Raw genomic sequence first — 26,729 nt, 5'->3', positions numbered from 1 at the left:
AGAGTCGTGGTTGGGGACGGCGAACAGTCCGACGACCTTCGAGAGTTGTGGTTGGGGACGGCGAACAGTGTGGCGAACTGTGGCTAGAATTGAATTTTTAGCCTTTCTCAGGCAAGAAAAGTGAAGCAAGCCTTATAATTTACGCGGTGTTTATTATCACTAAGGCGATCAGTGAATCACACGTCATTAGAGTTGATGGACCACTCACCCATCCAAATTGTGAAGAGATTGAAATTCTAGCCTTCGGGCTTATACCTCAATTGGTTAAACATACCTTACAGGAAGAAATTTTTTTGTCCAATTTGGTAAACTTATTTTGCAGTGATTGAACTGACTCATCGTAGTCTACACTATAGGAAGCTGTAGGTTTTTTTCAGGTTTTCCTAATTCTTTATCAAACACGAGAAAATGGCACAAGGTTTTAGGAAAAATTATAGCCAATTTAATTTGGAAATACTTAGTAATCTCAAACTTCTGATTAAACTATAAATATTTGCATCAGATTGATGGAGGCTTGAACGGCGGATCAACGACGACTCTCGAGGGACGGCGGACCAACGACGACTCTCGAAGGACGGCGGACCAACGACGACTCTCGAGGGACGGCGGACCAACGACGACTCTCGAGGGACGGCGGCCCAACGACGACTCTTGAGAAGAATATGACAGATATTTTAAAGACCAGATCTAATTAATTAGATTAAATTGAGGACGAATAAAATGAAAGAGAGGCTCCCACGATGTCCCTCCCAACGACTCCCTGGTTGGACGACAACTCTCGAAGGGCGCCGCCCCGACCCACGACAACCTTCGAAAGTCGGCGACCTGATCCACGACGACTAGTCCGGACCGGCATTATGAGCCGAACCCCCCCTCATAAGGTTCTAACGTTTTTATTGGCACGCGCACAGAAAAGAAAAAGATCATTAGGTGAAGAGAAATTTTTTATTTTGCTTTGCAAAAAAGTGGAGGGGCCATGGCCCCCCGGCCCCCCCGGTGGCGCGGGCCCTGAAACATACCTGATCAACACAACCAAACCTTCTGTCTTGCGTTTACTCTTTCCTTCCCTACAACTTTCGTTTTTGCTTATGTAGGTTTTAAAATCCACAAGTAATGAACCTCTTATAGCTTTATCTGAATAAATCTGGTTGAAAACCTTCTGTCAGGTTTCATTCCGTACGTTTTTTATCCAGGTGGTGAACCGATTTCCCCGATTTCCTGATAATTAAAAATTTGAACTTTCCCGTGGGCGCGATTGGGCGTAACGTCATCGCGAAATATTTTTCGTGAAAATTTACCGTATTCTATATACATTAATTAATCTAGATAGGAAACAAATATTAAATTTGATCTTTTTTTGCTCATATTTCTAAATTTCAAGATAAAAACAACTATCTACGAATTATTTTCTTTAACAGGCGTTGAATCGACATTGACATATATGATGTCATAATCAATGCCGTGCATATTTTGTCAGCGCCGTGCATATTTTGTCAACATCCTTTTCATTGGATAAATACCACTAAAATATACAAGATAAGTAAACATAAATTTATCGCCCGCGGGCACGACTTAGCTAAGAAGCGCGCACCTCTCTTATTACTCATTATTAAGAATTGAAGCGGGCAAAGAGTACCGCGTGGCTGACAGTAAAAATCGAAGCGCTGTCTCGGGAATTGAATGACAAATTTTGGTTGGTTGATTTTGGCTACTGCACGTTTTATTTTGTTTCCAACTTTCAAGTTTTAATTAAGGGACGACGTCCATATTCAACCCTGCCACCCGTAACGGGAAAAGACCGTTAGTGGGTAGGTATATCCCACTTGTGAGAGTTAACTGTGGCAATCATGACCAAAATAAAATGTTCTACTCAATATCCAAGAAAAGCCAATAATAAATTCTTACAAAAGCTGAATATTTCTAGTAGTTGCCTTTGTTTCTACTTCCACGAATGCGCTTTTCATTCAAATTCAAACTACCGTCAATCAATTTCTTCGAATACAGTCGCGGTGTTTTCGAAGTATAGGCTTTTGTGCTCCCGTGGTAACTTTATTTTTCCACTAAGCTGATCTGAAATTGTTTTCTTTTTCCCGCGCGCGTAGGAAATTTCTTTTACCAAAGTGACGTAATCTATCTTTGAAAGGGCCAATCAAAATGCCGTCCGCCAATTCTTTTAGCCTTCTATTTGAGTAATCGAGACTTGTCTCTATTTGGTTTTTCTTTCCCGATTTTCACTCGCACTCGCATTTCCAATCGCACTCAGTTTTGAGCGTAGTGGATGGCCAAGTTGTGAATAAATTTATGAGAGAACTTGAGAAAAAAGAATGAAACATGTTTACAGTGGTGGGTAAAGTGTTGGATTTTGGTCTTTTTTGCAAAGACCGATTAAGAGGGTGTGTAGGTATGTTTGAAAACTATCGGTCTTTTCCCGTTACGCGTGGCAGGGTTGAATATAGATGTCGCCCCTAATATTGTCTTGCGAACTTGATTCAGGTAACTCTCATCCTTGTTGTTGAAATGTATCCTGTAGATGACTGATGTTGTTTTTTCTGAAAGCTTAATTTCCTAGTGTGACTAACTGGCTGATAGCGGACGAAGGTTTTTTTGAAGATATTTTCAGTTATAATCCAAGGTAGAACAAACTAAACATAGAAAGGGGTTATTTTTGAGTGCTCTATACGATGATCGGTATTTTTTTTGAATTCTATGTTTAGATTTTTCTACCCAGCCCTGTTGCTATGTACGCGCGCCCTGTTGCTAAGACCTTTGCTTGAAATCGAAAGCAGACCAAGATTATTTAGCGCACACTGCCGTTTGCGTAATATCGATAAAGTGAAATGAGGTCCTGACTGGCACTGACAGTCAGGCACATCCTGGCAAATGAACGGGGTCGAAAACGAAAGTGACGTAATAGCGCCGAATACCCAGTTTAATTGAACCGGGTTGGAAATATTTTGCTTCATTTCAAAGAACTGCATAGATGAAATTTTTTTTCCATGGGTCAATTTTGTCTTCGAAGATTGAAGAAACTTTTAACAAAAAAATAAAGTTCCCAGTTTTCTTCCTTTTTTCCCTTTTTCAGTTTGAAGTTCATTTTTATTCATTTTCACGCTTTTAGCCTGAGACGTCCTATCTCATTTACACTGGGTGACGAATACCCCATGCAAATGCTCACCCCGTTCAGTTCTAGTTCTAGTTCTATTAAGTGATCACATAATACGCTAACGTACATTATCATGATATTGAAAATAAAAAGTTATAAAGTTCTAAAAAATACCTAATAAAATGAAAACAACTAAAGCTAAAAGTGGCTGTAAGAAGAAGTAGTAAGATAGCGAAGTAGCGAGATATGACTGAAGCTGAAAGACACCACCACAAGGATTTAGAATAGTATGTAGTAAACGGGAGGCTAAGATGTGATAATGTAGACCTGAAAGACTTGTGATTTGATGAAGTTAATAAGATATAAAATATACATTTAAATTTTTATATAATATATAAATATGATTACTTAAAATTAAATATTATGATTCAGTATTATGTTTAATATAGGCTAAAAAGAAAGCAGAAACATTAATAGTAAATAAATAACTTTTGCCTTGAATGCACGACCTAGCTGCTGAGCTGAATAGAAAAGAATAGAATTAGTGAGAGTTTGAGATTAGAGGATGATGACTAGATTGAGACTAGATACTAAGGCACAGCAGGAATAGAGCTAAAATAAAAAGCTTGAAATCAGGAGGAGTTATGAGCAAGTGAAGGCAAAATGTAAACAATTAAAATGATACATACAAGTTAAGTATAGTGCTCATTGACACCTTTACAAAAAGAATCATAATTTAACTCAGATATGAGATTCACGGGTAATTCATTCCACAGGCGGATGGTTGACGGGAAGTAACTGAATTCATATGTTTGAATCCTTGCATTGATCGGAATAAGTTTAAGATGAGTGTTACGTGCACGAGGTGCAAGAGCGGATAAAGATTCAACTTTGCCATGAAGAATTTTATGCATGAATTTAACTTTATTTGCTGTTCTCCTGGTTTGAAGGGTTTTAAGTTCAAGATTACGAAGCATCAATGAGGGACTACTCATTTGCCGCCAGTCATTCGAGATGAAGCGTGCAGCTTTCCTCTGAACCATTTCCAGCTTATAGATGTTGGAGGCTGAGTGAGGGTCCCATACGACTGATCCATATTCCAGGATGGGTCGGACATAGGTTTTGAAGCATTGAAGCTTTGTATTTGGGTGACATGATCTGAGATTCCTTTGTATGAAACATCGAGTTTGGTTGGCTTTCTTAACAGTATAGTCGTTATGGACATTCCAGGAGAGCTTTTTGTGGATATACACACCTAGATATTTCGCTGAGTCAACAACTTCGAGTACTTGGTTGTGCATTGAATATGGTTGAATGATAGTATTACGCTTGTTGGTGATTCGTAAAACTTTACATTTGTCCGGGTTGAACTCCATTGACCATTCATGTTCCCAATTCATGAGTTGGTTTAAGTCTTCCTGAAGGCTTATGGCATCATTAATTGAGTCAATGACTCTGTAAATGAGCGCATCATCAGCAAACAATCTTATTTTACATTTAACCAATTCAGGAAGATCGTTTATGTAAACTAAAAACAAAAGAGGGCCGAGGACTGTGCCTTGAGGAACTCCAGAGATAACATTAGCTTTTTCAGATGACTTGCCGTTAACGACAACAGTTTGAGTGCGATCGGAGAGGTAGTTGGTGATCCATTCAAGAGTTTTACCCCTTACGCCATAATGATGAAGTTTCAGACAAAGTTTTTTGTGGTCAACTTTATCAAAAGCCTTTGAAAAGTCAAGTAGAATTGAGTCGATTTGCTTAGCTTCGTTCAGGGACTTAGCAAGGTCTTGGATGGTTGTTACAAGTTGTGATTCACATGACCGATGTTTCCTGAAACCATGCTGGCTATCTGTCAGAATGTTGGTGTTGTCAAGGTGGGCCATAATGTTGCTGTGTAAAATATGCTCCAAAATTTTACAGGATATGGAGGTAAGACTGATAGGCCTGTAGTTACAGGCTTTGGATTTGTCGGATTTACCAGGTTTGAACACAGGGGCAACCAGGGCATGCCTCCAGTCATCTGGGATGGAAGACTGTTTGAGTGAAGCTTGCATCACTAAGGTAAGACCAGGAGATATTTGGTCAGCAAACTCTTTGAGAAATCTTGACGAGACACCGTCTGGACCAGCAGCTTTGTTAGGGTTGATATCGTTAAGGAGTTTCCGAACACCAGGTTCTGTGATATTAATTTCTGGCATGGGTGTATTTGCTTGACCCTGCAGGGGTGGGATTCGATTGTCAGGAATGGAGAAGACATTTGAAAACTGTTTGTTGAGGATGTTCGCTTTCTTGGTGTTATCAATGTGTAAGCTGCCATTGTCTCGCAGGGGTGCTACTCCATCATTTTCACATTTACGAGATTTTATGAATCGAAACAGTTTCTTAGGATTATTTACCCCATCTGGGCTTACACAGTTTTTGACAAAGTTATTGAATGCTGATTTGCAAGCTTTCCTGCATTCGTTTGTTAGCTTTTTGAAGCGATCCCAGTCTGCAGGTTTTGATGATTTTTTGGCGCGCTTGTAGGCCCTCTTCTTTCGCCGAGATAACCTTTTACATTTCTGTGTTATCCAAGGTTGAGAATAACGACTTGATGTGTATTTTGAAGGGACGGATAGCATGGCATTTTCGATAAGAGCTTTGAGGGCTTTCCACATGTCATTAACAGGGGATTCAGAGTTGTAAGTAGTGGTAAACTCAGCAATTTCAGCAGAGATTTGATCTTTGATGGACCCAATGTTTGCTCTGTTCCACATGAAGATTTTGTGTTTGCTAGGTTTGGATCGAATAGGATGACATACCATGTCAAGAAGAACAGCTGTTTCGTGGTCACTGAAACCTGGGTGAGGGGCTATTCTGCTGACAAAAGTTGGTCGATTTGTTGCGATGATGTCAAGAGTGTTTTCCTGACGTGTAGGGAACTTGACTAGCTGCTCTAAGCCACAATCGTCAAAAGTCTCGAGGAAGCCTTCGCTGATGTTCTTTTTGTAATTATTGCTAACAATAGTGTTATTGTTCCAGTCTATATCTGGAAGATTTGTATCACCACCAAACCAATGTGGAGAGTTTTTGAATGTGTTATTCAGATCTTTGATTTCATTACAAATGTTGGTAGCTACAAGAAGATTGGAATCAGTAGGGCCAAATTGAAAAGTGGTCAACCAAAACACAAAATCAAAAATCTTACAAACAAAATAAGTAACTGTGATTTTATTTTTAAATAACCCTTAAATTTTCCAATTTCAACTTTTAAATCAACCGAGTCGCACTTTTAGACTCTGTAATCAGGTGATTATATCGAAACACAACTAGTGAGGTTTTGTCACGGAAGGACAAGTGTTAAATAATGGACCTTCTTTTGAAAAATAAAATGATTAATCAAAATTGAAATGTTGTTTTAAAACAAGTACATACCCTAGTTAGTTTAATAGGTTTATTCATTTTGAAATAAGTTGAACCACAAAAAAGTACTGCAAGCAGAAACTTTTTTCAAATATCGAATTCCTTCCGTGACAATTTCAAGACAAAAAGTTTTTTTACCAGTTTTGTGCAAGTACACTACTCTTGATATTATTGCAAGTTCTAACTATTGGTACCCCCTAACAAAAAATGAAATTACATTCCAAAGCAACCTCCTTCATATTCACTTACAAGGTCTGAAATTATTGTCCTTCCGTGACACTTTCACCTTGTCCTTCCGTGACGGATTGAAAATATCTTGTTATTTTTAGAAATCTTGGACTTCAATGGGTCTAATCCATTGCAGGAGAGTGTCCTACGAGGTTTAGGACCATTGGGAACCAGCTCAGCCCTGTATGGAGCTCAGAATAAGCTTAACTAAAGCTCCAGTAAAGCGCTGTAAGCTTACAGCATAAGCCCAGGCAGCTCTGGAGGCCTAAAAACCAGTTTTCTGGCAAAACTACTGTTCCCAGCCGGTTCTAAACCCTCTAAATCGCTTCAGCACCATGGAAATGTGCTAATTAGAGCCTTTGGAAGTAGCTCACTCGCTTGTAAGGTCGCGTTTTTACGTTTTTTGCTTAAAAACGCTTAAATAGAGCTTTTTAAGCGTTTTAAGCTATTTTAGTGAAAATTCGTCGGTTCTACCCCCTTCGCTGGACTTCAATGGGTCTAATCCTTTGCAATAGAGTGTCCCACGAGGTTTAGGACCATTGGGAACCAGCTCAGCCCTGTATGTAGCTCAGAATAAGCTTAACTAAGGCGTAAGCCCAGGCGGCTCTGGAGGCCTAAAAACCGGTTTTCTGGCAAAACTACTGTTCCCAGCCGGTTCTAAACCCTCTAAATCGCTTCAGCACCATGGAAATGTGCTAATTAGAGCCTTTGGAAGTAGCTCACTCGCTTGTAAGGTCGCGTTTTTACGTTTTTTGCTTAAAAAATATATAATCTTTCCTGTAAAATTTCCTAATTATATCACCATTATGGTTGAACAATAAAAATACAGTTCCAAGGTTGTGAAATGAACTGAATAGTAAAAATGGCTATGATTCATGATATGATGTGTCACTCCACTAGTTGCAGTCAACATTTCTTACGCTATTGCTGATTTTGAAAAATAGGAATTTTCTCCTTCCGTGACGGTGTCCTTCCGTGACACTGACCTTTCTCAGTTGCAAAGGCCTGTAGCCATTGAAATTAATTTTTTTGACTCAGTTCTTTTTTCAATGACAAGCAGATAGACATAAGTTTCTTCTGGTGGTATTTTGGTTTTAAAATTCTCTTTAAATTCACAGGAATCTGAATCAGCATACTTTTGTCTTTTTTAATGTCTTTGCTGCGTTCCTTCCGTGACAGAACCTTCAAAGTTCAATTATTCAACGAGGAAAAACTTTTATGAAATTTATTTTGCTTTGGAAGTAGTAGTACTATGAAGGCTTTAATTCAGGACTAATACTATTTTCATTCATTTTACCATTTTTCAAAAATAGACCAAAAGAGGCTCTGATTTCCTTCCGTGACAGAAACGGGACTTTTCAATTTGGCCCAGTAGGTCTGTAGCACGAAGTGATGATTACTGGGTGTTTATGTGTCTGGATTTTGATTGAGACAAGTTCGCATGTCTCTGATTTTTTGACCTGTTCTGCAATGAGTTCTCTTTTAACAATTATGATCGCACCACCTTTGGAGTTATCTTTTATTCTGTCACGGCGAAAGCACTTGTATGTTTCAGGTAAAAATTCTTTATCCTTTATACAGGGATCTAAGTGGGTTTCAGATCCAATGATAACATCAATGTTATCATCGAATAGCGCATCTTCAAGGAGTTCTTTCTTGTCCCAGATACTACAAAAGTTTATGCATAAGATACGGAGTTGTTTGGCTAATAGCTTTGGTGTGTTATCGCTGGCATTAGAGATGTTTGAATCAGTTGAGGAGTTGAGGGTATTGTCGAATAATGATGGGCTGATATTTTTGATACCACAGTTGCAACATTCCCAGGTGAGATCAGGAGTTGATTCATAAGCTTGGTAGATAAAACTGTTCATTTCAATACAATCTTTGTGGAACCATTGGTCACACGAGTCACATGCTATTGCTCTTTGACCCCATTTCACAGCTTTGTAAACACTCGCCACATGGAAATTTAATTGGACGAGCTGGTCCTGGGTTTGTTTCAATTTGACCACTAAGGATCAGTAACAAGTTGATCAGATGATATGTAGATTGTTATCTGGGCTGAATTTTTGTATGGATCATGTTGTACGAAATAGTGAAGAACACTTCTTTGGTGAATATATCCCCATCAGGAATGAATGTAATGTCAGTGTTGAATACATATCTGTCTTTGATGTTGTTAGGTTTCAGCCAGATTGTTGAATACAATACAATCGTCAAGAGCTTGTGTAAATACATTGTTAAGATCAGGATAAGAACTTTTCGCTTCAGGAAAGCGCAGGTTGATCGCAACCCTGGTGATGCTGACTTATTGATGGGTGTAACACAGCATTTACCCATGAACTTTTCGCTTCAGGAAAGCGCAGGTTGATCGCAACCCTGGTGATGCTGGCTTATTGATGGGTGTAATACAGCATTTACCCATGAACTTTTCGCTTCAGGAAAGCGCAGGTTGATCGCAACCCTGGTGATGCTGACTTATTGATGGGTTTTTACAGCATTAACCCATGAAACATACTTTTTAAGATTTTGTATTATATTTTGTATTCTCGACTTCTTGTTATATGTTTTCTCTAAAAAAGAAGAAAGGCTTCTCCCACGACACAGGTTCAGCCTTATTCACTAATTCTTAATGGCTATTATTTCTTTAATTCTTCTATTAATTCTTCATTTGCCAGGATGTGCCTGACTGACTGAGCGAGGTGTCACAAAACTTACTTACTTATCAGTTACATCAAAATGCCTCGAAAATGTCAATATGAAAATTGCGTAATCAGAGAACGTATGTCTCGCTCATTATAAAAAGGCAGAGACAAACTTTCAATAATTGGATTGTAACATCGAGTTAAGTCTCTTTTGTTAAGTCACCAGGGGGTAAATAAAACAGACCTTGCTACATTTATCGTTCGTTTCAACTTGACAATTCGTTTAAAACTCAGCCTCCTAAATATTTGGGGTAGGTAAAATATGTACAAAGAAATTCATACTTTTCCAACCCGGCCAATCTTTAAAAAAGAAGCGAACAATAAAATGTAATTACCCTTTCCAAATAAACCTCTTCGGTGGCGAGCGTAGTCTACTCTGACGTAATTGTAAAATTTATGTAATGGGAGTTTGACATACATATATACATAGTGATGTAATGTTGTTTGGGGAATTATGAAGTTCTCTGGAATTCCGATTGCATTTACAGTATAGACCTAACTCTTCACACAAAAATTACGGGAAACGCATGTTTGGACTTTGTACCCTATGCTGCACTCAAGCACTTAAGCCAAAGTCCCGCAAAGGCGGGACAAAAATCAGTTTTTTGAAGTTTGCAAAAAAACGCCACATAGAAGATCTTTCAAATTCAGTATGTGAATAGAGCAGTAAAAAATACAACTTTTCTATTTTTCCTTTTTTTTGCAAAAGTTCTAGGAATGAAAATAAAGGGATAATGATAATTGAATACTATCCATTGATGACCCACGGCACTATCGTAAAGCTAGAATCGCTTCGCGTACTCTTCGCTTGAGAGAATGATTGACAGATTGAAGTTTTTCACCCGCGCAGGAGTTCGCGGAGCGTACTCGGCTCAATCCTCGGACCGTGCTAAAAATGGTAGACTAAGCTGTGATAGATCATTTCGATGGAAGTTGTTGGAATGTTTACAAGGCTCTTGACAGAAAATTGTTTGTTTTATTGTCAATGATGACAGTGCGGTTATTAATTTTGTTAGATCTGACAAATTGATGTTTGTAAGTGCACTTTATAGTTTTGATTCCCATTGAAGAATCATGTTCTGGTTTTCATGTTATTAGATGCTGGTTTAGAGCTTTAGGTCTACACTGATTTATTCAGGTTGATTTTTTATGACTTCTAGTGGTACTTTTTCTAACGAGTTTGATTACTCTGTTCTCACACTTATGTCTTTTTTTTTCGCGTCCTTTTCCGTGATTACTTTTATTTATATTTTTAAAGACAGGTAAGAAGGCATATTGATGTAACTGCCTATAGTTTATAGCCAATAGCAATAGTGGCAATAGCTACCAGCTAAAAGAGAGAAAAAGAATATACCTCTATTTCTTTTGACTGTGTCTTCCTCCTGTCTTTTCATGTGGGGTTGTAATGTTGGTGCTGCTAGTGGTGATTGTGGGCGTGGAGGGGAGTCTATCTATCTGTTTTTAGGCTTCAAAGGAAAAGCTTGAAAAGTGAAAGTGATTTATGGGCTGGCTTACACTGAAATTAAATACTTTTAGTGTAAAAAGGGCTTTGTATATTTTCTCTGTGTGAAAAATGCACGAATTTTGAAACTGAAAGTGAAACTGCTGCCGCTCGCTCAGCTGGTGTTTTTACCAAAAGCAAGCCAGCACCACATTCGAAGTAACGGATCAGGTCGGGTTAGCGTGGTACATGGGTATAACCCGGACAGTGAAAGCGACTGTCCCGCTTCGTGCCCAACAACAATTCCCGCTTCGTACCCAAATCAGAATTACGCCACACCCTTCCACTGTCCCGCCTCGTACCCAAATCGGAATTACGCCTCACCCTTCCACTGTCCTGCTTCGTACCCAAATTGAAATTATGCTACACCCTGCCACTGTCCTGCTTCGTACCCAAATTGAAATTATGCCACACTCTGCCACTGTCCTGCTTCGTACCCAAATTAGAATTATGCCACACCCTTCCACTGTCCCGCCTCGTACCCAAATCAGAATTACGCCAAACCCTTCCACTGTCCCGCTTCGTAACCAAATCAGAATTACGCCACACCCTTCCACTGTCCTGCATCGTACCCAAATCGGAATTATGCCACACTCTTCCACTGTCCCGCTTCGCACCCAAATCGGAATTACGCCACACCCTTTCACTGTCCCACTTCGTACCCAAATCAGAATTACGCCACACCCTTCCACTGTCCCGCATCGTACCCAAATCAGAATTACGCCACACCCTTCCACTGTCCTGCTTCGTACCCAAATCGGAATTATGCCACACCCTTCCACTGTCCCGCTTCGCACCCAAATCGGAATTACGCCACACCCTTTCACTGTCCCACTTCGTACCCAAATCAGAATTACGCCACACCCTTCCACTGTCCCGCCTCGTACCCAAATCAGAATTACGCCACACCCTTCCACTGTCCTGCTTCGTACCCAAATCAGAATTATGCCACACCCTTCCACTGTCCTGCTTCGTACCCAAATTGAAATTATGCCACACCCTGCCACTGTCCTGCTTCGTACCCAAATTGAAATTATGCCACACTCTGCCACTGTCCCACTTCGTACCCAAATTAGAATTATGTCACACCCTTCCACTGTCCCGCCTCGTACCCAAATCAAAATTATGCCACACCCTTCCACTGTCCCGCTTCGCACCCAAATCGGAATTACGCCACACTCTTTCACTGTCCCGCTTCGTACCCAAATCAGAATTACGCCACACCCTTCCACTGTCCCGCCTCGTACCCAAATCAGAATTACGCCTCACCCTTCAACTGTCCTGCTTCGTACCCAAATCGGAATTACGCCACACCCTTCAACTGTCCCGCTCCGTACCCAAATCGGAATTGTGTCACACCCTTCCACTGTCCCATTTCGCACCCAAATCGGAATTATGCTACACCCTTTCAATGTCCCGCTTCGTACCCAAATCTGAATTATGCCACACCCTTCCACTGTCCCGCTCCGCACCCAAATCGGAATTACGCCACACCCTTTCACTGTCCCGCTTCGTACCTAAATCAGAATTAAGCCACACCCTTCCACTGTCCCGCTTCGTACCCAAATCAGAATTAAGCCACACCCTTCCACTGTCCCGCCTCGTACCCAAATCGGAATTACGCCACACCCTTCCACTGTCCCGCTTCGTACCCAAATCAGAATTAAGCCACACCCTTCCACTGTCCCGCTCCGCACCCAATCGGAATTACGCCACACCCTTTCACTGTCCCGCTTCGTACCTAAATCAGAATTAAGCCACACCCTTCCACTGTCCCGCTTCGTACCCAAATCAGAATTAAGCCACACCCTTCCACTGTCCCGCTCCGCACCCAAATCGGAATTACGCCACACCCTTTCACTGTCCCGCTTCGTACCTAAATCAGAATTAAGCCACACCCTTCCACTGTCCCGCTTCGTACCCAAATCAGAATTAAGCCACACCCTTCCACTGTCCCGCCTCGTACCCAAATCGGAATTACGCCACACCCTTCCACTGTCCTGCTTCGTACCCAAATCGGAATTACGCCACACCCTTCCACTGTCCCATTTCGTACCCAAATCGGAAGTATGCCACACCCTTCCACTGTCCTGCTTTATACCCAAATTGGAATTACGCCACACCCTTCCACTGTCCCGCTTCGTACCTAAACAAGAATTACACCACATCCTTCCACTGTCCCGCTTCGTACCCAAACAAGAAATATGCCACACCCTTCCACTGTCCCGCTTCGTACCCAAACAAGAATTACGCCACACCCTTCCACTGTTCTGCTTAGTACCCAAATTGGAATTGTGCCACACCCTTCCACTGTCCTGCTTCGTACCCAAATCGGAATTATGCCACACCCTTCCACTGTCCCGCTTAGTACCCAAATCAGAGAATGCCTCTTTTCATTTTTAATAGCTTTCTTTTATTATTTTTTAATGTTTTTAGACGAATAAATTTGTAACTTTTTTGATTTTCAATTTTACTATTCTATAGCACTGATGATGGAAAGACCGAAAAGCTTTTGCTAATTTTAAATGTTGTTGTTTTTTATTTTTTTAAGAATAGATTAGATTACGTAATTAGTGTCTTTCCTTAACAGAAATTAGTTGCTATTTTCCGTTCCTTTTGATTTTGATTTTTCTTTTTACTTTCAAAATTAATAAATCAATTTTCGATTGCAACAGACAAAATCATCTCGTTTTGATCTGTCTGTATAATATCCATGGATTGGGTTAAAATTATCAGGCTTAAAGAATTTTCTCTGGATGGTATGGCAAAGTTTATACTTTGTACTTGTTCCATACTGTGTTCACCTTATGTTCAAAAGGTTCATTTATAATGGGCTCTTCCAGAAAAAAAATTGAATATGGGGGTGGAGGATATAACATTTTTTGGAAATTTACCCCGTGACATTGATGCGAATTTTGACAACAGATCTCACCCCTGGGCAAGCATCAGTTGACTCCTCGGACATTCAAAATCTCCCCAAATCAGAGCAAGTTTGCCCTAAAACAAGGCAAATTTTGCAGATTTTTCACTACACCCCCCGAACAAAATATCCCATTTATCCTCACCCCCCATGTCCAGAATTTTTTATAAGATCCAAATGTAAGGCTGCTGATGGCATCCACTAACGTAACTCATTTCACTAATCTGCTAACGTAACAGATTCCTACCCCTTTTTTAATCCCTTATTAATATACATAGTTCAAAGCAAAGTCAATTAATGATAAGAAAATCATTATTTTCATAAATGCTTCAATAATTATATCCCTTACATACAGTTGAAATTCAATCAAAACCTAGCTTCAACTAAGAAAATACTACAATAAAATTTTCCCCGTACAAATAAATAATAGTCTACCCCATTAGTTAAATTGATGCCTAACACTACCTCCAAGATAAGTGCTTACAATGCTAAATACTAAATTGTTCAAAGCTACTTGTACCCATTACTTAAAAAAATAACACACTACGAGACATAAAAATCATTTGCGTGTAAATAATAGAAGCTGCCATCTATAAGGTACTACTATAATATGCTTGTACGTCTTTTAAGGGACGTTTCTCAATCGAGGGACGTTTAAACCAACATTTTTGAATCCAATTTTGGGCACTGACCAACACGATAGGGATCTCTTGATCTATTTGCATCGAAAACAAGAATGAACTCTATAATATCAATTTACCGAAGTATTTTCAACTTTGATGATGAAATATTTTTCATGAAGCTCTAATGATTGCTCGCAGCTTAATTGGCAAGCTTGATCTCCACGAAAAGTAAAAAAAAACTCGCACCTGCGACCAGCCAATGTATTGGAAACAACGTTCTTATATTCAGTCGTGGTACAGGCGTATTGGAGTGCCCCACCTGTCATTCACGTATTAATACTGAATTCCTTCATATGGTCTACCCCAAAATACAAAAATAATGTTAATTTGTTACTATATATCTATTCAAGATGAAAAAAGTTTCCTTCCTTTTAGTGGCTATTGAAAAAAATCAACCGTTTAGAAGGCGAGTTTATTTGAGTTCACCAGATTTTGTCACCATGTAAATATAAGCCCATGCTTTGCCATAATCATCTTTCTTAACGGTAGTAGCATCCCAGCTTTTCTTCAAATCCAATTTAGTTGGATATTTTGTGGATAGCTGCAAAACACCACAGACGTTTTGACGATAGCTTGGTGGTACGTAAATTGATGCAAATTGTGTATGACTTTTGTCAACTCTCTGTCGTTTGTTTGCTGCAACTTGGAGATTGTAGACGCACAAGTTGTGTTCTTCTTTTTCATCTACGGTTCCGAGATCGAAATGAAGACTTGATGCGGACGCGCAGCCAGGAATGAATTCATCATTTTGCTCATAAATGTTAAACATTTCTTTAGGACTCTTCTCATCCCCTTTAACTGCTTTGCTCATGTTCCAAATTTTGTTTGTCAATTCTGGATCATCGTTTTTCTTGCTGGCAAAACCTGAAATGAAATACGCCTTCATAAGCCTTCATACTTCATACTAAGATTTTTTCTTTAAAAACCCAAAGTATTAGTTCTACCTTAGCTTCCGCATTCAAGCCTAGCTGACCTGAAACCCTCCTTTGAAATCGAAAACACCATTTTAACAAAAAAAATGTTGTTCTGCAGAACAAAAACTTACAAAAAATGCAAAAAGATAAATACCGCTTTCAAAACATTCCAGTTTAAAAAAACCCTAAGGGGCTAGATCATAATGTTTTGCATATTCCCATCGTGACTCTCTCGGTTTTTACAAACACGGAATTGAAAGCGAAAACTATCTGTCGTCTGAAATACGGCACTTTATGTTAAGGCTTTACTTTTTCTTGTTCGGGAAAAGTCGAACAGTCCCATTTAACCCTTCAGGCTTCAAACTTTATGATTTGGAGTTGCTTTTCTGTCATAAAAGAAAGTTACATACTGCTGAACTTCGGTCCCTTGATAGGTTGAAACCAAGCTCTTCGATGTGGATTTCTCACATCATAGGCTTGAATACGAATCCAAGTAATCTTTGAGGCAGGAATTTTGCTATTTTTGAGTTGAACTTTTGTTCGGTAGTCTTCGTGAAGTTTGAAATAACCTCGATGGCATGTGATGACTGGTTTTGATTTGGATTCATCATAAACTTCAACGGTGTACTGCCAAACAATGTGCTCAGCGATCCGCTGTTTTTTAACACCTTTCACTTTTTGAGCTTTGGGCATTATGAAGGCTAAACCCTCAGTAGAAGTGTCAGTGTCTGGGAAACTGTCGACTGAACAATCTGGTTTTTGTTTAGTGTCGCCAATCTGGATGGGGTAATATTGCTGAAAGTTGTCATCATCGTCACGGTAGTTGAAAATATCATAAATACCTGGATAATTGAGAAGGACAAGAATTTATTATGCTGAAAAATATTGTTTGTTTAATGATTTGTCTATGGTGATCTTTTTACCCTGGTTAGATAAAATGTAGGTTTCGGGAAAGATGTAGTCAGTTCACACACTTCCAAAGCCATCATCACCACGATGTGTACATAGCAGGACCGGCGGAACAACCGTAAAAGTGTAGAGGCTGAAGGCTTAAAATGAGATGAAATTCGCTGGGAATCGGAGAAAAAACTCTCATTTGCTCAAAAGTGGGGGGGAGGCTGAAGTGTCCTCTGTCTCCTCACTTCCGCCAGGCCTGCATAGCACATCATAAAATCACATAGAATCATCGCATAGAAAGTTATTAGCGAGTTTATGTATTCGAGATAAATCGAGGGGGACGGTATAAAGCAAAGTTGACATGTCTCCAAAATCGCCGTCCACTTTGCTCGACGACGGTAAAAAACACCAAAATACCGTCGTCTATTTAGGTGAGCAAAGGCGATATAGAGCCGTACATCAACTATCGACTTTGTTTTGTATCGATTTCGCTTACCGTCGCCCTCGATATCTTCCGATACATAAACTCGGTATTGTTCTAAATGGTTGCCCGTTGAAATAAAAAATAGCACAAAACGGGCTTTTCAACTTCAACGAGCTTCATTCTAAAGGCCTTCAATGCAAGAAGTTTAAGGGAAAATGACTTTATAGCTAAAATCAGGAAACTTCAAACATCTGAACAATAAAAGCACTAGTCTAGCAAGCTAGACGACTAATTTAAACATAGTAAAAATAAAGCAAAAAGTAATGAATGGAACAATTTTAGTCGTCTAGAAACCTTTGTGCACTAACTCCAATCAAAAGAAAAGTGTCAATATTGCAATTATAATTTTTTCCTGCTCAAAATAATTCTTGAGAAAAAAAATATGTGTGGATTTGTGTATTGAAAGTTTTTCATTTGGGTTGATTTCGTTTCGAGATTTTGTTGTTGCTTGATAAATTGTTTTCTCGCTACGCAAGTTTCTGCGTAGCTAGCCCCTGTATCTATAAGGCTGGAACACCGGATTCTTCCAGTCGTTTATACAAACTAAATGCCGTATATTATTATTATTATTAGTATTACACGCATTATAAACGACTCCAGTCTATAAAAGCACCAAAGGACAATAAGTTCATTTTTTTTTTCCTCACTTTTCATCTTCATTTTCGAAAATTTAATCTAATCTATAAGTTATTTTTCCCAGAAATGATACTGCTCTGCATTATATTTGCAAACGGTATATAAATATCAGGGGCTTAAAGTAGTGCACACTTAATGCGAAAGGACGTTGATGATGATGTTTACATACCTGTGTGTCCAAAGAAACGTCCCTCGGTCATGTATTGGATCATTTGAAACTCTCCTTCATCCAGGTTGGCAACTTGTTGAATATAATCATGTGATCCATAAACTGTCTTCTTCAACTTCAACTCTGGATCAATCAAAGCCGTATATCTGAAAGATATAAATTCATATTAACATATACGTCGACTGTGTAATTCGTAGTGAAACATTGGCCCCTTCAGCTAAAAAGAGTCGTATAAAATTTTCACTGTAAATCAAACCTTCTTTAATTCGAAGAAAACTTTTAGCTCCATTAAGATCGAATTAGGGAAACCTCATTACCTATAATGTCCGTTGTTAAGTTAAGTAAGTTCAAAGACGGCTATTAGTACACCATTCACTCGAAAGCTTTGATTCCTGATCTTCATATTTGATCACTCATTTTGTCGCTCCCGTACTGGTATGCACCACCCCATATTTTCAATAACCCATCCGAATAGCAAGCCAAGTCGAGATTGGCTTATTTTTTCTTAGTTGGTAGTTGGTATTTGAAATAAAAAATGTGTGAAAATTTGAAATACGGGTCGGTTAAACAATCGATTTTCTGGTATTGAAGAGGTGCAGGGAAGCTTACCCAAATACGGTTTTCTGTTCGTAAGGCATCGAGCCAAGGAAATGTAAATTATCATTTTTCTGCTTATACTCCACAGCTTCTTCTTCACCACCTTCGTAAGAGACGAGATCTTTACGAAGACTTCGAAGCTCAGTCATTTGTCGGTTGTGGTCAGTCTTCAGTTTGCTGGTCAAATGCTGACGTGGTTCACTTCTAGTAGATTTTGTAGCAACCGTCCCCGCATCTAAAGAAATAGAAGACCAGAGTCTACTTTTGGCTGAACTTTGCTTTTTGATAAAAGAATGAGTCCAGTGAAGTAGACTAGGAGTGTTTGGCGAGGTCGCCATTTTGAGAGAAAATGTTAAAAATCCAAAAACTAAAATCTTAAGCAAAAGCATATTACCATATACTACCAGGCCACTTAATCGCACCATCCATTCTATCAAAAAGCTTTAACTTAAGTGGAACCCGGGCTAAAGAAATAGAAGAAATGATGAGCGACTGGTTTAAGCTACAATATTTACGAAACAAAGATTACTCCTAGTTGGAATTCCTCCTCCTCATTCGATGGATGAGCAAGCTTTCCTCTGACCATGCGTAAACAAAAGACTGTCTGGTAACTTTTGGAATATTTATATTAATTGAAATTTTGCAAGTGTGCACTTATCATTGATGACGTAATCAATATTTGAAAATGCTGAGGAAAAGGACCCCTTTTTTCACTTTATTTTTTTTTTGCTAAAGTTTTGTGACATGTATTTTTGAGATAGCGGATCAATTCTTTGCACTTTCTAGTATCGTATATTTTACAGACCAACCAAAAATTGCCCATGTCCCTAAATGAGCCCTAAGTTACTGTATTAAGGGATTGGAAAATGCTATTGACATGAACTTTTGATAAATCTTATGTACTGATGAAGCTTGCAGTCAAATTTCAGCAAAATCAGACCAGCGGTTACCTTAAGTGAAGTAATTTTTTCGCGGTAGACAATTAAAAACGAAGAAATTAATTCCGCGAAAATAAGTTCTGCGAAAATTAGTTCCCTTTAGGTATGCTAAAATAAAACACTTACTTCGATCGACAACCACTGTTTCTCGGACATACATAGCATCGTTAGCGGACAGTATTTGCATATAACTTCCGTATCTCAAGGAAGTCTCCACAAGGAATTCACCGAACTCCAAAGGGTATGTATCAAACCAATGAACATAATTGTTGGGCGTTCCTTCTTTGTCATGTAGGAAGCCGTTACCGCCTTTCCAGGGGTCATCCTTACCTTCATCCAAGGGAGATGCTGAATAATAATATCTAAGTAAGAGATAATGGGAAATTCAAGTCATTCTTGTTTTATTTCTCGAATCAGATATATCACGTGGATTTAATTCTTCGAATTTGTCAAAAATCAGTTGAAAAATTCCATTTTATATGCGTACATGGGGTGGACGAACATTTCCAGGGGGTATCTTTTCATTTTTCCAGTAGGTCAAAGGTTATATATTCTAAAATCTCCAGGGGGTAATGGGGTAATAGACTAATAGTAATCCACATTTCTAAAAATCTTCTTTTGCCTTAAAAAGGTTCTTCCACCCCCTGTATGGAAATTTAATGGAACAGCCCAATGGCCCTGAATACACCAATTTTTGTCACAAATTTACAGGATGTTTTTAAACCAATTAGCTGATTTAAAAATTTCGCGTGTATTTAATTTGACAAGTCATCGTCAATCTTACGCGATTTCGCGTGTGTAAAATAAATTATAATTTATGCAATTAAAATGGAAATTGTACAAGACAGGATGGGATTGTTATTATATACAGTGTGTTCCGTAAAAAAAGTGTACTGAAAAAGGGAATTCTGTGATAAAATGACTTAACCTATATATAACTTTAATTTTTAGTATAGTTGAAAGCTACTCAGCTCTCTGTGTTTAAAAATTTACTTCGGAAGGACTTAAGTACACATGGGTTTCGACGTTGAAGATGAAGTAAGTTATTCCAAAATAAGCTAACTCATAACTAACGTTAATTTGCTAAAGGTAGAAATGTTCATAAAAGTTAATTTCACATGCAGCAGAAAGAAAAATTCTTCTTCTTTCCATTGCTGAAAGAATTGTATTCAACAAGCTTTTCATTAACGAGAAATTTGACTTGGATGGTGCATGGGTTTGACCATTAAAATGGCATATTTCATCAAAATGACATAAGAGAGCTGTCAATCAAAAGTTAATTAGCTTTTTTGCTTTGAAATATCATATCTCGACTTTTTTTAATCTCCAACTTGGTGTGCTTGAAGCTTCATATCTCTGAAACTAGGACTCTCTTTGCAATGGGATTTTTACCGTATAACGTTGAATAAATGTGCGCTCAGCTAATTTAAAATTTAAGTTGCTTAAGCTTAAAGTTTTTTGATAGTTAAATTTTACTTTTTTAAGTACACTTTTTTTGCGGAACCAGGCAGAACACACTGCACAAGTTTCTTACGTGAAATCATTGTAGACTTCTACGCCATGGCATTTGTCACCCCATCTCCTCAACGGTGTAGTTGGATCAAAAGCTCTCTCTACTGGAAGAGCTTTCCTCTCAGTGTCAAGAAGTACAGTTGTCTTATTGATTTCCGTTGGAACAGTGTTTTCACTACCATTGTTAGCATTTATAATGCACCATTGCATAGCATCGACCGAATTGTCCGGTAACGACGACTCACTTCCTCGGTAAGCCAGCGGATGGACAATGTAGTTATAACGTCGTTGAGCGGGTAATTTAGTGGTGGGGTCAGGGTTCGGATTGACAGATTTCAATCCAATGATATGGAGATATCGTCCCCAAGCCTTATTGTAAAACCAATACCCACCTAACAACAAGATAAAATTGAGTACAACTTGAATTATGAGAAATTTTTGCGAGAAGAAATTTTCGCGGAATTTAATTTCGCGATTTTGGGCGTAATTCGCGAAATTAAATTCCGCGAAACACACAAAAATGACTAAATCGCAAAATTAAATTCCGCGAAATCCGATTTTTTTCTTCTTCTTTTATTTTGTTGTTATTGACCAGGTTTTATCATGACTTATCATAGAAACATTCATATTTGATGTTATTATTTTGTTGTTAAAGTTTGTTAATCTGACTGAAATATGTCTTGAAATCGATGAAAAATATTAAAAACATTTTCTCTGTAAAAAAAATTATTTTGAAATTTCTCAATCGCGAAATTAAATTCCGTGAAACTTTTGAAATCGGCTCATTCGTGAAATTAAATTCCAAGATAAATTTGCCATTTTGAAACTCTGATTTGCGAAATTAAATTCCGCGAAAATTTCTTCTCGCGAAAATTTCTTCCCTTAATATGCTAGTTTTGGTAGAGATTGAAGTTAGTAAAAAATGATCAGGCAAACTTTTAGTTAATTGTAACTGACGCTCAATATAAAGCAATCTAAACACTTTTCTGGGGGTTAGACCTGCCTTCCGGGGGTCAAAAGTAACAGTTGATTGAATGAATATTTTTGAAAAAATTTTTCACAGTGATGATGATCTAAGATCGAAGAATCACTCCTGTGAAAATGGTAATCCAATCATACCACATTTCTACAAGAAGTTGATTTTTTTCTTCTTCATTTTTCACTTTCATTTTTCTTTTTTTCAATTCTTTTTGCTTGATAATATTCCACTCACAAATATCTTTTCAATGAGCACAAGATCGCAACTTGATTCGAATTTTATCAAAAGTTACAGCCATTTTTGTCTAAGCTGTAAATTTTTTTGAGAAAGACTAAAGTACATATATAATTTCTTATTTTCTCGCACTTCAGCTTTTTATCTAGTTATGCCGTCGTGATGCCGTTGTATCATTAGAATCGCTAGAATATGCTGAGTAAGAAAATATAGGTATCTTTTGGTATGAAAGAAGTGTCCCCAAAATAAAAAGTTCCCAAAATATAAGCTCCTAAAGTTCTCACATAATTTGACCTGAAACATAAGAATTTCATCACATCACGCTAATCATACAAATTTTTTTAAAGCGACAACAAAAGAAATCCATTAACTAGAAACAAACTCCCTTAACCCTATTCAACCTAGGCTTTTAGGGGCGGTTCAGAACTAGGGGGGGGGGGGCTGATCCTGTACCATCCCTTAACTTTTAATCTTGTGAGATTTTTTGGATGAAATTTGGCACACAAGATCCTTGTTACATAAGGTAACTTTTGATGACGTCACTCATCATGCCCAAAGTGAGCAAAAACCGAAAATTTCCTTTGTTCTTATAAATAGCAATTGTATTCTAACAAAGGCTTTAGAAAAAAGTTGCCTGAGTTTAAAATGGTTATTTCATCCTAAATATTCATTAAATTACGGTTTAAACGATATATTTGACATGAAAAGTAAATTTGTATTAGAAAAGCGTCAATTTTTGTGACACCTTACTGTCAGAAATGCCATCATGCTCAAGGTGTGAAAATTTTTAGGTGTCAATTTTTTTTATTTTGAAGCTAAGTAAAAGTTAGGAATTTACAGAAAATTTCATGACAAAAGCTCTTTTATTTCAGGAGCTATTACCAATAATTTGACCTCCGAACAGAAACAGCCCCCACCTAGGCCGAATAGGGTTAAGGGCAAAGGGCCTGGTATATGACGAGCCGTATTTCCATTCTTCTCAACACAAGAAGCTGTTTTTCAATCTCTTAACATTCCTCTGGTATATAAGATAACCGTCCGAGATCTACCCAACACATAACAGAAGGGACGGAGCCTTCAGCCTACTCTAGTACGTGAAACATAAAAAGCCACGTGTAGCCAAATCAAAATAAAACATTTTTGTTTGAACGATGTTTCACCGTTTACGGCTCTTTTTCAAGTTCTTTTCTAGTAAGAATAAATTCGTTAGAGTTATTTTGCTGATATTCAAAGAGAGATGGGGGGTTGTGACATGGTTAATTAAAAGTAAGAAGGCTGAAGAATGATAGTCTTACCCCGATACGCATCTACAGGTTGGATTTGAACATACTTTTTATCCCACTCGATCGAACCATCCTCTTCATCGTGGGGGTCATAATCCCACAAGTTGTTTTGAACCTAAGAAGCATTCCATAAAAATGATTTTTTTCCGTTCTTTACAGGTGTCTGGAAAATTTTTAATCCTGTTGGAAAAATATCCTACAATTTCACCCCCACCGAGAAAGAGACATTTCTTCCCAATTTGAAATTCCAAAATTACTCCCACTGGATCTTTTGAAGACGGGAACAATGGAATCTTTATCCCCAGTTGGAATTGTCCTAATTATTTTCATCACTACTATGAGAAAAGTTCCACCGGGGCACTGAGACGAAGGTGCTTTTTCATAGGTGGATTCCATATCCACTTAGGAAACTATCTGAAGAAACTAGCTAAAATCCTGAAATAGGAGGGTTAAATTACCTCATTACCACGCAAATTCATGAAATGACGGTTTTGGAAAAATTTGTCATGATAAACCCATCTACTCTGTCGCGGAACAAACCTAAAAGAAGTTCAAAACAGGTAAGGGTCGTCATCAAAATCTCAGACATCGTGACGTTTAGTGACGTTGTGGTATATCAAAAAAACTCAAAAATAATTTTAGTTTCATTGGGTATTAAAATGGTGATAGACAAGAGGAAAAATTGCGAAATGTTTAGAACGCGTTTGGTGCTAGAGTTAGCGTGTTTTGTCATTTTTGAAACCTTTTTGAAAAAAATGAACGAATTTCCCTTTTTGAAGTGATGCTAATTTCTTCCGTCAGACAAATTTCAACAATGTTTACTTTAAAAAATAATTTGACATTTTACCCGGTCCAATCCCATGGATTGTCGGCATGATGTGTAATATAGAGATGAGAAGCACCGGCCACAGCTGCTGGAATTGGAAAATCAAATCCTTCTGTTTCAGATCGATTGGCGTGCTTGACTATCTCATCTTCGATTGCACGATACCTACAAAGTTCAGGGTTTGAGTTTAAAGCGCAAAGGGCTAGAGCTGCGATTTTTCCAAAGACAAGAAAAAGTTAAGGCATAAAATTTGCGTCGCGGATAACTATACTTTCATTCCAGCATTTGTGTGAAATTCAGGCAGGTCGAGCTTTTTTGATTGGAGATTCCTCTCTAGCCCCCTATGTGCCGCACTTAAGGGTCCTTTTTTTCGATCAATTGATTTAATTCCAGTCCCCTAAGGGTTGTAAAAACGGCTCAAATTCCAAATCCTCAATCTCTATTAAAAAGTCCCAATAGTAAAAAAAATAGAAAAAATAGTCGGGTTTTTTCTCTGTTTAAGTTTCTAAGGGTCCGTTTTGGTCCTTATAAGGACCCGACCGCCAAAAGTCAGGCGGCACATACCCGGTATCCCGCAAACCTAATAACTCCCCGGGTCTCTAGCCTACGGCTTGGAACTCGTCAGAGGTTGTTGAAAACAAAAACATCACCTTATCCTAGAGTAGAAATTAAGATTTCTTGAACAATGACTAGAGTAGCTTAAAAGCAATCTACTGTACATACCCCTGAAGCCACGATCGTTCTTTGTTCATAGGGGCGCCATATTTGTCATAATACGCAGCATGCATTTGAACACCGTCCCCATTTTTATCATAACCTATCAAACAGAATAATAATTTTGGGTACAATTCAAAACTTTATAAAACAAGCTTCAGAAAGAAATCGTGAGAACAATACTGATCTGTCTCAAAAGAATTACTACCTTTTAAATGAAGACTCTTTTTGTTGTAATTTCCATAAAAATGTATAACGAATGCTCTGACTAATAAAGTCCAATTTGCTGTTCTTTTTAGGATTTTAACCCAGTTCAAGACTTCAAAGCTAGAAATTTAGAAAGATGGGTTCAAAGAACGCGTTAACCCCTCCTTTCTAGATGAGTCACCCCCTTTTTTGAAACTTCCCCCCTTTCTACAAGAAATTCATTTTTAGGAAAAAATTGGGGTATTTCAGGCTTTATACCCAATTTTTACTATTTTGACCTCTTTTTTATTGAGTAATTCCAGGCTCAATGTTTGTTCTTATTATTGGAAAATTTTGAGCCTCATTGTTCTTATAAAAAAGTGCATTTGATCTTACCTCTCATGTGAACATGTATGAAGAGATTGACTTCTTCACGAAAAGCATGTTTGACAGGTCGCGTCAACTGATCCAGTTCCACATCTGTACCTTGCATTGTTGTTGCTTCTAAACCTCTAAAAAAATATCAAAAAAGTTGGGCGAAACTTGATAAGATCTTGTGTCACAGAAGTGACATGTTGGGACCCGCTCACACTTGGAAAGGCTAAAATCTTTCTTAAATGAAGAGCCACATTACAATCTTATCCCATTCAGATATTCCGATAATTTTATATTCCCCAATATTTTATATTTTATATTATTTCAGTGGCAATTTGACCCCTAATACTTCAAGGGAAGAAATTTCCGTGGGAACAAATTTTCGTGGAACAAATTTTCGTAGAATTTAATTTCGCGGTTGAGAGAATTTTTTGTTCATAATATGGCTTATTTTGCCCTAAAAAGACCAATTTTAGAGCTAATGTTTTAAAACCTGAAAAGATTTGTATTTCGCGGAATTTAATTTCGCGGATATGTCACGGATATGTTCCACGAAAATTTGTTCCCATAAGGTACCGATTATTAAATATCAACGGTATTGAGACAGGGGATGTCTCCCAGTCATCCCCCCACTCGCTAAAGTGCCATCACCGAAACAGAGGTATACAACACCCGACAATTTATTAGTATTTATTTTGAGCCATTATTAATAGGCGAAATTGTGTATATTAAAAAATATGAGATAAATCATACCTGAGCCACAAGATGAAGAAAACGTCTGCTTTTCACAGTTTCTCGAAACTGACTGAAGACATAGGATTGAAATACTCATTGAAATGTTTTCCTGTTTCTATCAACTCATCAAGACGAAGGAGTGCGTCCAGCAATACAATTTTGGCATTTTGCTTTGAAAAATACCTCCATCGTAGAGGTATCTTTTGCACTGCACTGCAATGATTGTTGGATCCTCCCAGTGTATTACGTCATCGTAGATGTTTTTTAGCAAATGTGCTTTTACGCTATTGGTTAAAATCTAAAATAAAGCACCCATTGGTTGAATTGAGTATCATGATTGTGACAAGTTATTTATAAGAATATACAAAAGTTTTTAAGCCTTCTGATATTCTTGTGAGTATTTAGTGCAATTACTTAAAAAATTGGGTGTTTACAGAGTTCGCAAAGCTTTACGATGTTCTTAATATTTTAGCCATCGAAGCTTTATGTTTATTTTTAGAAAATATTGGGAATTGCTATGAACAATAGATTATGTGTAAAAAAAATATCACAATTAAAAATAAAGAAAATCTAAGAAACGGCGATTTCTGGCATTTTCGGCCGGAAAAAATTTTCTCAAAAATCGGACTCGGCCATGTTTTGGGGATTGCTAATTCGCATCTTTGTGCAAAAATCAGAAAAAACTATCGATGAAATCTCGAGAAA

General features: G+C 38.1%; 2 protein-coding genes across 3 annotated transcripts in view; both read right to left on the bottom strand.

The window, feature by feature from the left end:
• LOC136798327 (exocyst complex component 5-like) overlaps nt 1-10,949 on the bottom strand; it is a 34,594-nt gene extending 23,645 nt beyond the window's left edge. Inside the window, exon 1 of one of the 2 annotated variants that reach the window (XM_067054921.1) lies at nt 10,796-10,949. The gene's annotated coding sequence lies outside the window, so the exon portion shown is untranslated. Of the gene's footprint in view, nt 1-1,019; nt 1,087-10,795 lie in introns of those variants that run through there. The other variant, XM_067054922.1, reaches the window with a different exon arrangement.
• A 3,207-nt stretch (nt 10,950-14,156) lies between these two features.
• LOC136798326 (uncharacterized) lies at nt 14,157-26,134 on the bottom strand. Its single transcript, XM_067054920.1, has 12 exons — nt 26,043-26,134; nt 25,311-25,426; nt 24,738-24,831; nt 24,036-24,179; nt 23,647-23,728; nt 23,201-23,303; nt 20,715-21,084; nt 19,307-19,542; nt 18,255-18,477; nt 17,646-17,791; nt 15,870-16,301; nt 14,157-15,409 (listed from the first exon to the last, which is right to left on the bottom strand). Exons 2-12 carry the CDS (start codon nt 25,405-25,407, stop codon nt 14,958-14,960), a joined length of 2,379 nt encoding a protein of 792 aa, XP_066911021.1. The 5' UTR covers nt 25,408-25,426; nt 26,043-26,134; the 3' UTR covers nt 14,157-14,957.
• Nucleotides 26,135-26,729: the final 595 nt, after the last annotated feature.

The sequence above is a fragment of the Clytia hemisphaerica genome, unplaced genomic scaffold (genome assembly GCF_902728285.1).
Source record: "Clytia hemisphaerica strain Z4C2 unplaced genomic scaffold, Clytia hemisphaerica genome assembly, whole genome shotgun sequence".
In the NCBI taxonomy this organism is placed as follows: Eukaryota; Metazoa; Cnidaria; class Hydrozoa; order Leptothecata; family Clytiidae; genus Clytia; species Clytia hemisphaerica.
The sequence above is the reverse complement of the archived record's forward strand: the minus strand, read 5'-3'. Positions and strand labels throughout refer to the sequence as shown.

Bases quoted from the DNA above. Each gene is read 5' to 3' on its own strand.
- LOC136798326 (XM_067054920.1), bottom strand. From the start codon at position 25,407: ATGCAAGGTACAGATGTGGAACTGGATCAGTTGACGCGACCTGTCAAA. The intron at 23,729-24,035 runs GTAAAATGTCAA...AACTTCTTTTAG, and splicing joins AATCCATGGGATTGGACCGG to GTTTGTTCCGCGACAGAGTA. The intron at 15,410-15,869 runs GTATGTAACTTT...ATTTCATTTCAG, and splicing joins CAAGGGACCGAAGTTCAGCA to GTTTTGCCAGCAAGAAAAAC.